Consider the following 13411-nt stretch of genomic DNA (forward strand, 5'->3'; position numbering starts at 1 on the left):
CCCCTTCCAGCCTGACCCATTCTGTGACTCTGTGAACAGAATGCAGCACAGCACGGCAGCATGGTCTGCTTCTCATTAAAAACATTAACTAAAGGAGTTGTGGTTCCTGAAGTTGGCAAGCTATGAAATAGAGGGTGACACTTTTGGCGACCATACCAAACCCACTCTCTCAGCAGAGCGGGCGGCTGTGGGGAAGGGTCGCAATCCCCTCACGCTCCCGGTTTCGGCTCTACGCCCCTCAGCCTCTGCTGAGGGGGTTCCAGCCGTGGGTTCCAGCCCGGGGAGCCGCCCGCGGGGAACCACTGACCGGGGGTCTCGGCAGCCCTCCTCCCGGCCTGCCCGGGGCCCGGTTCCCGGCCCAGGGCCCGGTTCCCTGCCCGGGGCGGGGCGGGGCGGGGGCGGGCGGAGGCGCGGGGGGCGGGCGGGGGCCGGGCCGTGCCGAGCCGCGCACCGCGCTCCTGTCAGCCCTCTCGGCACCTCAGGGGCCGCGCTCAGCCCCTCCACCCGCTCGCCACAGCCCCCGGCCTTCCTACGGATCGCTGTCATTTGCTTTGATTTAATTTCAATATTTTATTTTATTTTATTTTATTTTATTTTTTGACCTCGAAGGGGAGGAGCGCGGAACCCAGCTGGAAAATGAACCAGAATGTCTGAGAAAATGTCCAGCTTTCTATACATCGGGGACATCGTGTCCCTGTACGCGGAGGGCTCCGTCAATGGGTTCATCAGCACGCTGGGGTGAGTGGGGCCGGGCGGCGGAGCCGTGCGCGCTGCGCGGAGCCGGCCCGCGGGCAGCGCCGGCGGCAGCGGCACAGGAAGGGGCGGCAGCGCTGCTCGGCGGAGCGGGGAAAGTAGGAAGTGATGGGGAGCGGCAGGAGATGAGAGAAGTTCCCGAGCGGGGCCCGGGCGGCCGCCGTGCCGGCGGCGATGCCGGGATCCCCGCTCGGCTCCTGCCGGGGCTGCGCCCCCGAGCGCAGCACCAGAGCCGCTCTCTGCCCTGCCCAAAAGCCTTCCTGCGGTCTTTACGTATAGCCGACCTTTTAAGTAATTAATTAATTAAGTTGAATTGCCCGCCCGAGAATTTTTGACAAAGACATAAAAAGGCAAAACCTTTGCTTTCTTGCTCATCGTCGTTACCAGCTCGTTAAATGTGCATCCCTTCATTTCAGATTTGTGTCCAGTACAATCTGGTTGTCAGTGACGGGATATTTATAATCAGATGTTTAGCTTCATGGGGATGCTTTTTCCGTGACCTCTTTCTCTTTGCGAGGTGAAAACATGTATTTTAGCCGTGGCTACTTCACTGAACCGCTGCTTGTTTCAGGTTTTTATGAACAGCGACCACTTAAAATGACCCCTTTGGAATCCGGGAGGGAAAGCTTCAGCGCAGTATGAGAGATATATTGATACATTTCTTTACCTTGATACATTATTTAAAACCATCCTGTAGTTCGGTTGCAGTGACCTGTCCCGAGGGTGCATTTGTTCCCTCTGATGTTTGTAGGAGAGCTGCAGAAGCTTCAGTGACTTTGTGGCATGTCCTGAAACCTTTGCCAGTGGAAACAGCTCCTGTGCTGCATGGTTGTAAGTGACGCGATTGGCAAGGCAGGTCAAACTCTAGTAAATATCTGCTTAAATATTAGTGGTACTCTTAGAGTAGCAGTGAAACTTGCTAAGGCAAGTTAATCACAGCTTGGGTATCGCTCCTGTGTTTGTGTTAGGCTCCCTGTGTTCTGAGATCCCTGCCATGGGAGGATTGTTGGTGTAAAAATGCAAACAATGAATGTCTAGGTGAACTTGGTGTGCTGCTGTTGCTGGAAAAGAGCTGGTGTTCAAGGTCCTTTTATATTTTTTGAAATCTTATTATTGCATCCAATCCTTGCTATTCACTCTTTTGATCTCTTGACAAGTGTTTTTCCGTGGTGTGTTCCTCTATTTGTTAATTTGGCATCTCGTCTCTCCGTGAGTCCCCATGTGCTGTCTCACATCTTTTGTTTTGCTGACTCTTACAACTTTAAATTCTATCTGAAAATTTTGCTGTCTGCAGCTGTTAATTGCTAGATATTGTTTCTTATTCTTGTTCTCCCCAGCACTTCCTTTTTTGCTGGCATGGTCTGTTGTTGGTTGGTGGTGTTGTGTCTCATTGCTGGGCTCTGCTATCCAGAGGAAGTGGAGTGTGCCGTGCTTTTGCTTTTCATTGTGTTCCTCCTTTCTGAGAACACCTGCTCATGTCATGGATGTCCCGGTTGTGACTGGTGCTTGTACAAGTGTCACTTGAATACATGTTGGCTTTGCCCCATCACAGGATTCAGACTGCTGATCCTCCTCTGATCCCTCAGAGTTAAGGCAGGACATTTACTCCCAGTTTTATAGAGGAGAAGCCAAGATCCAGGCTTGCCTAGGGCGCATGGGAGCTCTTTACTAGAAGAAACAAATGAGCTCGTGCCAACATTTTCTATCCAGGCTCGCTTTTAGCCAGAATACCCAGCTCAAGAAAACTATGTGGGATGAGAGAGGAGTTCAAGAATGCTGAGGTACCTCAGTCAGCTTTTCAGTACAGCTTTTTTGTGCCCTGTTCCCTGGCACGGTAAAGGCAGCTGCAGAACCAGGAGGCTGGAGTGGAGGAGCTCTGGGAAGCTTGAAGTCTCCAGTGGAAAACTCCCATGGCAACTCAATGGGAATGCTGACCCCTTTGCTGGTGGTCTGAAATTTAAAATGATGATGCCAAGTGACATTATCTGTGCCAGCCATTGCAATTTCTGCCTTTGGTCTGGTTGCAGCAAAACAGGAGACAGAAAACCCTCTTACGTTCAGGGAAAAAGCTTGGCCAGCGGCACTTTTGGTGTGCAACCATTGCTGAACACCTGCACCTTCTGCATACCTGCAGGTTCTCTGCAAATCTCTGGAAAGAGGAGGCCTCACCTTCCAAAGGTGCCTCTAGTTGGTAAGGATGAAGTGGGGTAGGACTGGGAATGATTACTTGCTTCATTTGACTGATGTGAATCCTTGATTGATTACTCTTGCTCAGACTGCTCAGGGTGCTGTTCTGAAAGCTTGCCCAGCACCTCTCTTAAACTACTGAGCCCACTGGGGAGTCTCAGGTTGAAAAACTTGAAATCCAGCTCAGGGCTAGTGACTGTTCAGCAGAGAGACAGTCCTGTTAATTTGAAGCTGTCAAAGGCTAATTTTTTCTTAAAGCATGAGCAAGGCCATTCTATAAAGAAGGTAAAAAAGGCACTTCTTCAAGCAGAGCAAGTCTTTCATGTCAGCAGACATCATTCCTTGAAGGGTTGATCCAGCTCAACACATGAGTTTTGAGGGAGATTTTGAAGCATAGGCTGTTTTTTGAATTTTGGAGTATTTTTCCCTCACTTGCCAACATTTTTACTTAGTGTTCCCAGGAAACTAAAAGCCAAGAGGAAGGTATAGCTGAGCTGTCCAGATCCAGGTTGAACCAGGTTAATATATACTATAACCTGAGTGTGGAAATCTTGCTCTGGTGTAGTTTAGGAGGTATAAACCATCTCTTTTTAGGAAATCGAGATCTGTGGCCCTGTGTCCATGTGAGCATGCTGAGAGGTGCTAGGTGGGGGCAGGAGTGCCTTTCCATACCTTCCCCTACAAAAAGGGTTTGAGAATTGCTGGAACTACATTCTGTAAGTGTGTCCCAAAGGCTTGGAACACTTCTTGGAGGTGGAAGAAGTCTGTGTCCTTGCCCTCGCCCTCCTTGTCTCTGAATGGTTTCAGTGCTATAAACAGCTATTGGATGTGAGCATGAAGGCTCTGCTTTCAGCTTTGATCCTTCTTAATCAGAAGAGGAAACTGAACCTCTCTTCTGCATCTGGGTTTAGTGCTGTAGGGTGGAATGGGAGCAGGGAAGTTGGGTACTGTTGCTCCAATTTTTGGTCTTTGGTCTATACATTAAAAGAGAGCAGTTTTGCTCAGTTTTGGAAGAAGAGGTGTAACCATCTGTCTCCAGGAGGATGTTCCAGGCTGTGGATCCTGCAAGGAGAGGAGCACCTCTGGATCATGGTAAAGGAGAGGGTTTCAGGCCTCAGCATTCCCTGTTGCACACCTTTGGATTCTTGAGGTACTGAGAGCCCAAGAAATTTCCTGCTCTTTTTTTTCTTCTTGGCTTTGGGCTTTCTCTGGGTTTGGATGCTGCTTTGAGGTGCTGATGATGTGTAGTCTGCCTTTTCCAACCTCAAGGCACTCTGGGTTTCCTCACCTGCCCTCCTTCCTTTTAAAAAATGAAAATGCTTTTGGATGTATGAGCTGATAGTCGAGGCAATGTTTGGGAAAAGCAATTTACATCCGTTGGTAGCATTCTGTCGTTGCAAGATAGGTTTGATAGTGGATCATTAAGCTGTGCTTACTCTGTAGGGTTTTCCCTTATTTCTTTAGCTTTTAGTGTGTTTTGGCTTCTGGAGGCCTTATGTCCCACAGGAGATGTGTGGCAGGGCCAGGCAATGAGTCTAGTGATCTCACATTGTCCTGTTGAGACCACCTTTCCCAGTATTTTGGCTGTGAATGCTATCAATGATGCATGGAGGCAATTAAAACTGCATTAATCACCTATCAGTACAATGAGGGGAAGAAAATATTCTTGCCTGGAGAGGTGGGGAAAAATAAGTAATGACAATGATGAGGATCAGTTTGACGATGGGCCTGTTAGTCACCATGGGGAGCTGCATTCCTGTCTCACCTTCATAAATGTGCAGTGAGAGATCTCCTGGAACATAATTAATGGAGCATGCAGCAGGACCCGCCTGCTCCGTGATAGATGGCCCTGGATGACGAGGGGTGCTGAGACTTACTTCTAATTAGCAGCAAAAATTGTGCTGTAAAATATTTTGGACTCATTTCCTTACATGTAATGTTGGTTTTTCTTGAACAACTTCTCTTAATTTGTAGAAGTGCTTGCTGGAACTTTCTTACTCGGAACATTCCGGATTTATTCAGGCTCCTTCACTGGGTTTTTGTGAATTAGTTGTTTTGTTGAACTTGGGCTTCACAGAGGGGTTGAGTCAATCATACTCTGTGAAGAGACAAGGTTAAGTAAAAATGGCTTTAGAAGCAGCATAAATGAAAATGTTGCAAGCGTAGCAAAGGCTAAAACATATCATCTTGGTGGCTTCAGGAATGGTGCTAAGGGAAAAGATGTAGTGACTGATGATGCTTCTGAGACAGCAATGTAGTATTTTCATCAGTGCACTCATTCTTTCAACCTTTCTCTCCTGCTGTCTGTATATGTAAGCTATGGTTAAGGAACAGAGTATCCCTCCTTTAATTAATAGCAAATTTTTCTTTCATGTGCCAGCTGGAAAAAGGTAATTAGTCGGGAAAGAATAAAAAGCCCAAAGAAAGTGAGAGTGGCATAACTAGAATTAATCATAATTTGATTCTGACACATAGAGAATCAAATAATACCCAAAAGAGAGACGGGAGTATGAATTTCAGGTTTTCTGTGGGAAAAAGCACTTGCATGTTTTGTTTCCTAGGTACTTTATCCTCTAGACTGTTAGAACCATTGAAATTTGACAGTTTTGATTGTGTGATTCTGATTTTTTTCTTAAATACTCTGGGATTGGCATTTTCAGAATATGTTCTCTTGGTTGTCTTTCTAATGCAGCAGCCCTGGTCTGAATTCTGCAGCTGCTTTGAATATATAGTGATGTACCCTTTTCAGCTGCACAATGTATTTATTTTCTGTGATAACTAATAAGCTCTGTTAGATGCATTATTAACTACTTTCATTGATCTTACAATAAATGCCATGTAAGTGGAGATGTAGGCATATAAATACACCTCTGTATCTTGCATACCTTGCTATTCAATCCATATATCAAAGCTCATATCCTCTGTAATTATCCACTCTCACCAGCAATTAGGCACTGCTCCAGCTTTTATAACAACCTTATTTTGATGCTTGTTTCAAATACTCTAACAGCAGTGCCATCTTTAAATAAACAATGAGACAAAGCTTTCCACAAAGCAGCCTCAGGGGAATGCAGCAGGGGAAGTTGAGCCCCAGGGGAAGTAGGTTTGTTTCAGAAGTTTTACTTGTTCACCGAGCACAGCCTCGGTGAAAGGGAACATAACATTAGACATAATTACAGCAGTATGATTTATGGGGCTGTATGCTTAAATGTAATATCCTTGGTTCAAAGGGCTCATTCTCAGACAGAACGGGAGAGAAAATGGGGGTTAGGGAAAGAACTGACTGATGTGGAACTGAGCTTACCTGTAAGCTGTGTGCTGGTAACTGGAAATAAGAGAGGACTTGGATTTTGGATTGAGACAGGTCATACAACTTCTGTAGTTCTCACCTGGGCTGTGTGTGATGTGGGGAGTAGTCAGGAAAGAGAGGGGAGATTGTTTGACCTGTGTGACCTGAAGTCTTATTTAGCTTGCTTTTACATAGTGAGGGGATTAAACTAGACCACCTTTGCGTGGTTCTTGGTGTCACTAGAACCCACAGTTACCCTGCATTTTAAAAATACTGCAGAGGAAGAAGTCAGTCTATCTTTGACTTGCCCAGCCTGGAAGATTGTTTCCTAAGGGGCACATGGACCTTGGCTCAGCCAGGTGTTTCACAGCATGGCAAGGTCTTTGGAACCCTCCACTGCTGGTGCTGCTCGGCTGGAGCCTGAGCCTGTTTGTTGGGAAACAGCTCAAAGCCACGTCCTCTGCACTTGTAAGTCTGGTTTCTGCTTGCTTTGAAAGGTCTACTTCTTGTAGCAGAAAAGGAATGCAGGTGAAGCTCCATCACTTTGATACACTTGATATCAAAATGGAGAAAATAAAATCAACAGTAGTTGAAGGTTTGCTTTTCACCTTGTCTGTGCTGTGTTTGGTCACTTGACCAGAGATGCATATTTTAATTCCATTAAAGACATAATCCCCCTTATGACTGATTCCTTTAAGCCTTCATTTGTTATTTGTAAATCTGATTCCCTCTAATTACTTGAACCAGCAATTCTACCACTATGTAGATGTGTAGGCACTTCCTGACACAGGTCCTGATTTCAGCTGTTTTATGGTGCTTGGTGTTTGGGACCCAGGGTAGATGCCTGGAGTTGATGTTTTGCTATGGAAAGTTTCAAGTAAAATGGCCTTTCTGAGAACAGGATTAGCCAAAAAGCTCCAACCACCAAACCAAACAAAAAAATCATGTTACCCCCATTTAAAAAAACCCTCAAGAGTCTTGTAGATGTGTGTCAAGAGTCTTCCTGAGCTGCAGGGCTCTCTCCAGCATGGAGGGCTTGTGCTTCTCTGCCCCTGTTGAGTTTTGCCTGGGTTTAGCAGATATAATTAGAGGAAGGATTTCACCTTAAGACTTTGTGGGCTGTCATGATACCTGCAGCAGTTTTACCTGGTTTCAGCTTCTGTCTGCTGACACGGGGCACCAAGAGCCCTCGACTTGACCTTCACCTGTGTGGGAGGTGAATCCTAGTTCCCATATTTCCAGGTTCCTTTCCTGGGAGTGGGGGTCACAGGAGAGCTTCAGTTGTCCAACTGCTTTGTGTTCCCTATCTCTGGAGAAGTAAAAATAGTTTTTGGTTTTAGCTCAGTTCACTTCAAATACGAAACAAACTGAGAAATTACATTCATGCAAAGTAAGGCTTTGTAAACAGAGTTAAACAAAAAAAGCAAGGGGTTAAATGTACTTGTTCATGTCTGCTGTTAAGTACTGCTTCAAGTTTTGAGGGACTGTTAGGACTAAAGCCAAAAGGTTGTGTCAGGAATGGTCTTGTTGCTCTTGTTGATGGTTTTGTGACTCTGTGTGCCTCAGTTTCTGTCTACCTCTTATCCTCATTTGTTTGCATGTTTTGATTGCTGTTGAGTAGAAACAAATTGTTGTCCAAAGCATGTGATTTAAAACCAGTTCTTAATCATTGCTTAGTAACAAAGGAAAGAGGACCCTGAAGAGTGGGCTATAGGCTGCAGAAAAGAATGTGAGGAAAGCGGCCTCCCCTGTCCTTCCAGTGCTCCCTCACTGGATGATGAAGAGAAGAAAGAGGTGTGTTGATGAATTTAGGATGAGAAATGAGCAGTGCAAGTGTTAGAAGGGAAGTGGGGCTGAAGAGGAGCAGGAGCTGCAGTTACCAAGAGATCTGCAGCCTCTGTTGAGAGAAAATAGCTCTGTAAGCTGCTGACAAACTTCGTTCTTTTCAAAGGGAAGAAGTCAGCTTGCCATTGCCTCTGTTTACTTTGCTATTTCAAATGTTTGAGGCCTTTACTAAGGCTGGTGAGGTTTCAAATACCTGAATATTTGTTTGTTGTTCCAAAGGTTTTTGACTTTGTCCAGGAAAATGAATTATATCATTTTCTCCAAGAGAATATCTGTGGTAAAATGCCAGTTCCTCAGAAAAAAATTGCAGTTTTAAGATTGCCTGTGATACTTTTTGTAACAACAGAAGCTAGATGTAACAAATTGTGGTACTTGGTAATTTTCTTATATAATAAAGTTTGGGCAATTAATTTGAAATGTCCCTTTAGGTCATTGTTACTGCATGACTGAAGGTACTGGGTTGAAATTTATATGAAAATATTTGGCAGGAGGCTGGAAGAGCATATCCAAATGTGGTGGTTATCACGGTGGGTCCCTTCCAACTCAGTTTGCTCTGTGATTTTGTGATTTGACACCAAGTTAAGCTTTCTCCAGCTCTTTTCTGCATGATATTAAAACAGTAGTCAAGTTTTTGTTCTTTGACCTCTGACAGATAAAAATCAATGTCATTTAAAAGGAAAATCAACAAACAAACCCTGAAATTAGGCTCTTTACATGAAACTCAAAATACAGAAACTTCTTGTGATTCAATGCTTGGGCTTGTTATCTTGATTTTCTTAGAGGTTTGTTTGAATTTCAAACAGCTTTTTTATTCCCTGCACTTGCCACACACAAGTTAATCAGTGCTGCAGGGGCAGTTGAAAGCACAAAGAAATATGGAAACAACTTCTTAAACTCTTAGTAAGCCCCAGATTTCTTATACCTGCTTCTCATGGTTAAAAGAAAGTAATCCAGTTCTTAAGAGTAAATTTCAGGTAGTTGTGTCACATTGAGCACTGTGATGTGGAAAATTTAACTTGGCAGCTTTAGAGGGCAGCAAAATTGGATGTGAGCAGTATAGTTTCGTCCTGGATCTCGCAATACCCGACTTGATTTGTAAAATCTCAGCTCCTAAGCTCTCTTGCTTTTGGATATCCTCAGGTCCTCCCTCGTGTGTTTTGCTAAAATATTCTGGCTAATATTTTTTTACTGCTATTTATTGCTATATATAATATATAGATATATATTTATAATATATATAATATATATATTTATAATATAATATATATACTGAATATTGCTATTTAGTCTGGCTAATATTTTTTTACTGTTCAGAAACAATAAAAAAAGAGGAAGCAAAACCAGTGTCTTAGGAAAGACTGGACATCACTTTTGAAAACACTAAGAGCATATCTTTGTTCAGTTGTGAATGCTGAAAAAAGTTCAAATGCATTACTAAGCAAGTTTCACTCCTCTGATCAAAGAATAAAAGTTTAAAGCCTTCCTAGAAAGTTGGGGTTTTAAAAAATCCTTTATTAAAAAACAAAAAAAACCACCCCAAAATAACAAACTGTGGAGTGAAAAAGATTAGCTGCCTGTTAGTGATGTTTTGGACAATTTTTTTAGGTTATCAGTTTTTGCTAAGGTGGTCTCAGTTTCAGCTGGATGCACTGTCCTTGCTTCGCTGTCGGGCACTGGTGAGGGTGCCAATCCCTAAGCTCCTGTTCCATATCTGACAGGGCTCAGTGAGCTTGGCTTTTAGAGAGAGCAGAAAAGTCAGGGTGTAGTGGAGAGTTTTGTGGAGTTTCAGTGGAGTAAAGTGAGGTCTTCCATCAGGCTTGCCAATATAAAGATCAGGCAGGGCAACATCTGTAATGCTTCCCAGGTTGAAGACAGAACTTAGCAAGTCAAACTTTACTGTCAAACAAGTTTCCTAAGTCCTGAACCAATGTATAAGTGTTTTAGATTTTAGTGTTGCTATGAGAACTGTAAAGCTGATCGCTTCACTAAATACAGGAGGTCCAAATTTCAAATAAGATTTTCAGGTATTTCTGTAGATATCCATATGTATTATTGTAGTATGTTATTTATAAAGAATAACCTTGCCTTTAAATCATAAAAGTACAAAATAGCATAGAGAAAAAATTAATGATTTTTTAATTTTGGTGGTGAGGAGGTAACAATTTATTTGTGTCAGGCTGGTCAAGCTGATTAAGGCAATGGAGCACCTCCCCTGTGAGGAAAGGCTGAGAGAACTAGGATTGTTCAGCCTGAAGGGAACCCACAGGAAAGATGGAGAGATACTCTTGACAAGGGCCTGGAGTGACAGGACAATGGGAATGGCTTCACACCAACAGAGAGCAGGTTTAGATTGGATATCAGGAAGAAATTCCTCCCTGTGAGGGTGGTGAGGCCCTGGCACAGGTTGCCCTGGGGAGCTGTGGATACCCCATCCCTGGAAGTGTCCAGAGCCAGGTTGGATGGGGCTCTGAGCAAGCTGGGATAGTGGAAGGTGCCCCTGCCCATGGCAGGTGGTTGGAAAGAAATGATTTTTAAGGACCCGTCCAGTCCAGGCCATTCTATGATATTATATATTCTTTTCCTCAGAAAAAGTAACTCACAAAATCATTGCAAAACTTCATAACATTATTTCCTGTATAAATGATTTAAGATATAGGTCCTATGCATATAAATTTGTGGACTTAAACTGCAAAGATGTTGTGAGACAATTTTTTAAAAGAACCTGTTGAATAGGATACAAATTCAGATTTTTTTACTTCCCTGGCTAGATCCTCAGGAGTATTAAAAGGTAAATTAGAATTTGATCAAGAAACCCCTCAGAGGCAGACACCTGGCTGTTCAGAAAGGGCACTGCTGTGGTCCCTGGGCAGCTGCAGGGTCTGGCTCACAAGTTTGCTCAGTTTGTGTTAGCAGTGGCTTCTCCTGCAGAAACAAAACAAGGTCAGGACCTGGCAGGCAATTAAGTCTTGTCTGTATTAACTTTTGTAGTTGAACAGGTTTTTCTGTCACTGAAGGCAAGGACCAATGAATGTCCCACACCCCCTCCCGCTGTAATATCTAGGATACAGTAAAACCATGGCTATAACAGCTCATTTGAGGCCGTGCTGTGCATGGGGCTGCTGGAGTCAAACTCTCCATTTCATCTGATCCATTTCCTTTCTGTGCGGGATTAAACTGTCCCTGTGATTAGGCTGCTCTTAATGGAACTGTTTTCCTGAGCAGAGCTGGAAATGGGACAGTGCTGGTTTGAGTTTTCAAGCATGGATTCAAGTGTGCTTGAAGGGAAACAGTGGATTAAGGGGTGGGACACGAGCAGAGGAGCCACTTGCGTGAGGTTGTTGACAAATTGTGGAATACAAGACTCCAGGTTCTGGGCCAGTACTCTTTTATAAGCATTGATCTGGTGAGCTGTTCAATGCATAAATTGTTTTATATTGGTTTATCTCCCAGTAACTGGGCTTGCACCAGTAGTGACAAAGCTATTTAGTTCATTAAGGTTCCTATGTGTCAAAAGTTGTGTTGTTTTATTTTAAGTACGTCTCTAAAGATATAGAATTTATCACTTTGAGAAAACTGTGTGCTGAAGAGAGTCTTACACTTGCTGGAATTATTGTTATGCTCACCCATTGGGGGGAACCTTGTTGACTGATAAGTGTAATTAATGTTCTTCATTTGTAATGGAGCTGAGGGAGAAAATCCTGCTTCCTTTCTGCAACCTGATAACTGGAGGAATAGAAGTCACCACCCAAAGCACTTACACTTGGTAAAGCTGCATAAAAACTGGACTGTGTTACCCAAGAAACTTCTTAGAAAGATATTCAGCATCATCCGAGCAAGGTGTATAGGCTCAAATAAGAACACAAGAGAAAAACATCAGTCATAGACAAGAAAATCTGCTGACCCAAGAGCAGTAAAATGAGTGTGCCACTGAGCACTCTTCTCTCTGAAAACTGCCATCAAAGAAGCTCCTGCTGCTTGATATGTCCTGGCTTCAGGAAAACAAGAATTCACAAGTTCTTGGACTCACTGGACTACACAATCTTAGAGGTATTTTTCAACCTAAATGATTCTATAAAACTATTTCCAAATGACTGATTTAAAAAATCACCGTCTCAAACTTTTCCTTATGGCAGAAACAGCCCTTAAGTCTCCAGAACTGACATAATTGCTTCTGACTAAGAATAATCTGGTATCATGGGATGGGTCCAGCTTCCAATGTGTAAATTTTTGACTGTTGTTCATATAGATCCATAGTGCAAGAATCAATCACAGAAAAGAAAAGAGACCAGAGAGAATTGATATTATTTCTAATTCAAGAACTGGAAGCCTTGGGGGTAGAATTAAAGCAGTAATAAAAATGCCATCTGGAAAAAGAGCTGGGTGCATCAGGAGGAGTCAAAGCAAAGAGGTTTCCTAGTGACACTTTGAGTGATGATTTGCAGCTGAAAGTGAAACTTTTTATGGGCAACAATTAAAAACTGTCCAGGCAAGTTAGGGAAATGAGTGGCAAATAAAACCACTTTCAAAGAGCAGGGTGGGGTCACCCTGTCAGTCAGAAATATATTTGCAGTGGTTCTGATCTATTTTCCCACAAAATATAGGAAAGGGGAGCTTTGGATTGCTTTGTGTTTGAGCCTCAGCAGAGACTTGACTTTAGGAATGGCCTTGCAGATCAGTTACTCAGCTGTGGAAGCACAGGTATGAGAAGGCAAGGGGTGGCTTAGAAGGTGACAAAGTTGGACAGAATTTTTAAAACTCTTTGGGGAGAACTCCTCTTGGTGCTTAAAATTTCAGATGTTTTCATTGTAATTTATCTGAGGAAGAAGTACGTGGTCAGTACTATGCTGAGGCATCTTGAGGGCAGCCGACACATTTTGCTGTAGGAATTAATAGGGCTGTGCTCTCACGGGTGCTCACAGGTCTGGGGGTAATTGATGCCTCACCCAAATTAACTCTTTGCCTTAGATATGGCCTTAGGCAGAAGATCAAGGAACTGTTTCAAGGAATGACTGATGAAAAAAAGCATTACTTTTTCTTTCCTTCTCATAACTTGCAAAGCTTTCTGAATAAGGTGTAAAACCTCCTGAATCACTCACCTGACATATGTATTCCTCCAGGAACAGATATCAGATCAGCCAAAAACTTTCACAGGAGTCCTTGCTGTGAAACCTCTGGGCTCTTGTTATCATCTGAAAATGCAGCATCCTCTCAAAGTGGCAAGATCAAGGTTTCTTGGTCTCATCAGGCAAGTTTGGAATTTAGCAATGAGGTAGCACACAGGTGGTTGGTTGTATTCATTCAGAAATTGTATCATGGCTTTTAAACTGCTGAAACTGT

At 43.5% G+C, this 13411-nt stretch overlaps 1 protein-coding gene across 2 annotated transcripts in view; it reads left to right on the forward strand.

Moving 5' to 3' along the window:
* Positions 1–460: 460 nt before the first annotated feature.
* ITPR2 (inositol 1,4,5-trisphosphate receptor type 2) overlaps positions 461–13411 on the forward strand; it is a 241806-nt gene continuing 228855 nt past the window's right edge. For both annotated transcript variants that reach the window (XM_015628084.3, XM_015628085.3), the window contains exon 1: positions 461–738. In XM_015628084.3, coding sequence (XP_015483570.1) covers positions 647–738 — 92 coding nt within the window. In that variant the 5' untranslated portion in view covers positions 461–646. The remainder of the gene's footprint in view (positions 739–13411) is intronic.

The sequence above is a fragment of the Parus major genome, chromosome 1A, assembly GCF_001522545.3.
Source record: "Parus major isolate Abel chromosome 1A, Parus_major1.1, whole genome shotgun sequence".
In the NCBI taxonomy this organism is placed as follows: Eukaryota; Metazoa; Chordata; class Aves; order Passeriformes; family Paridae; genus Parus; species Parus major.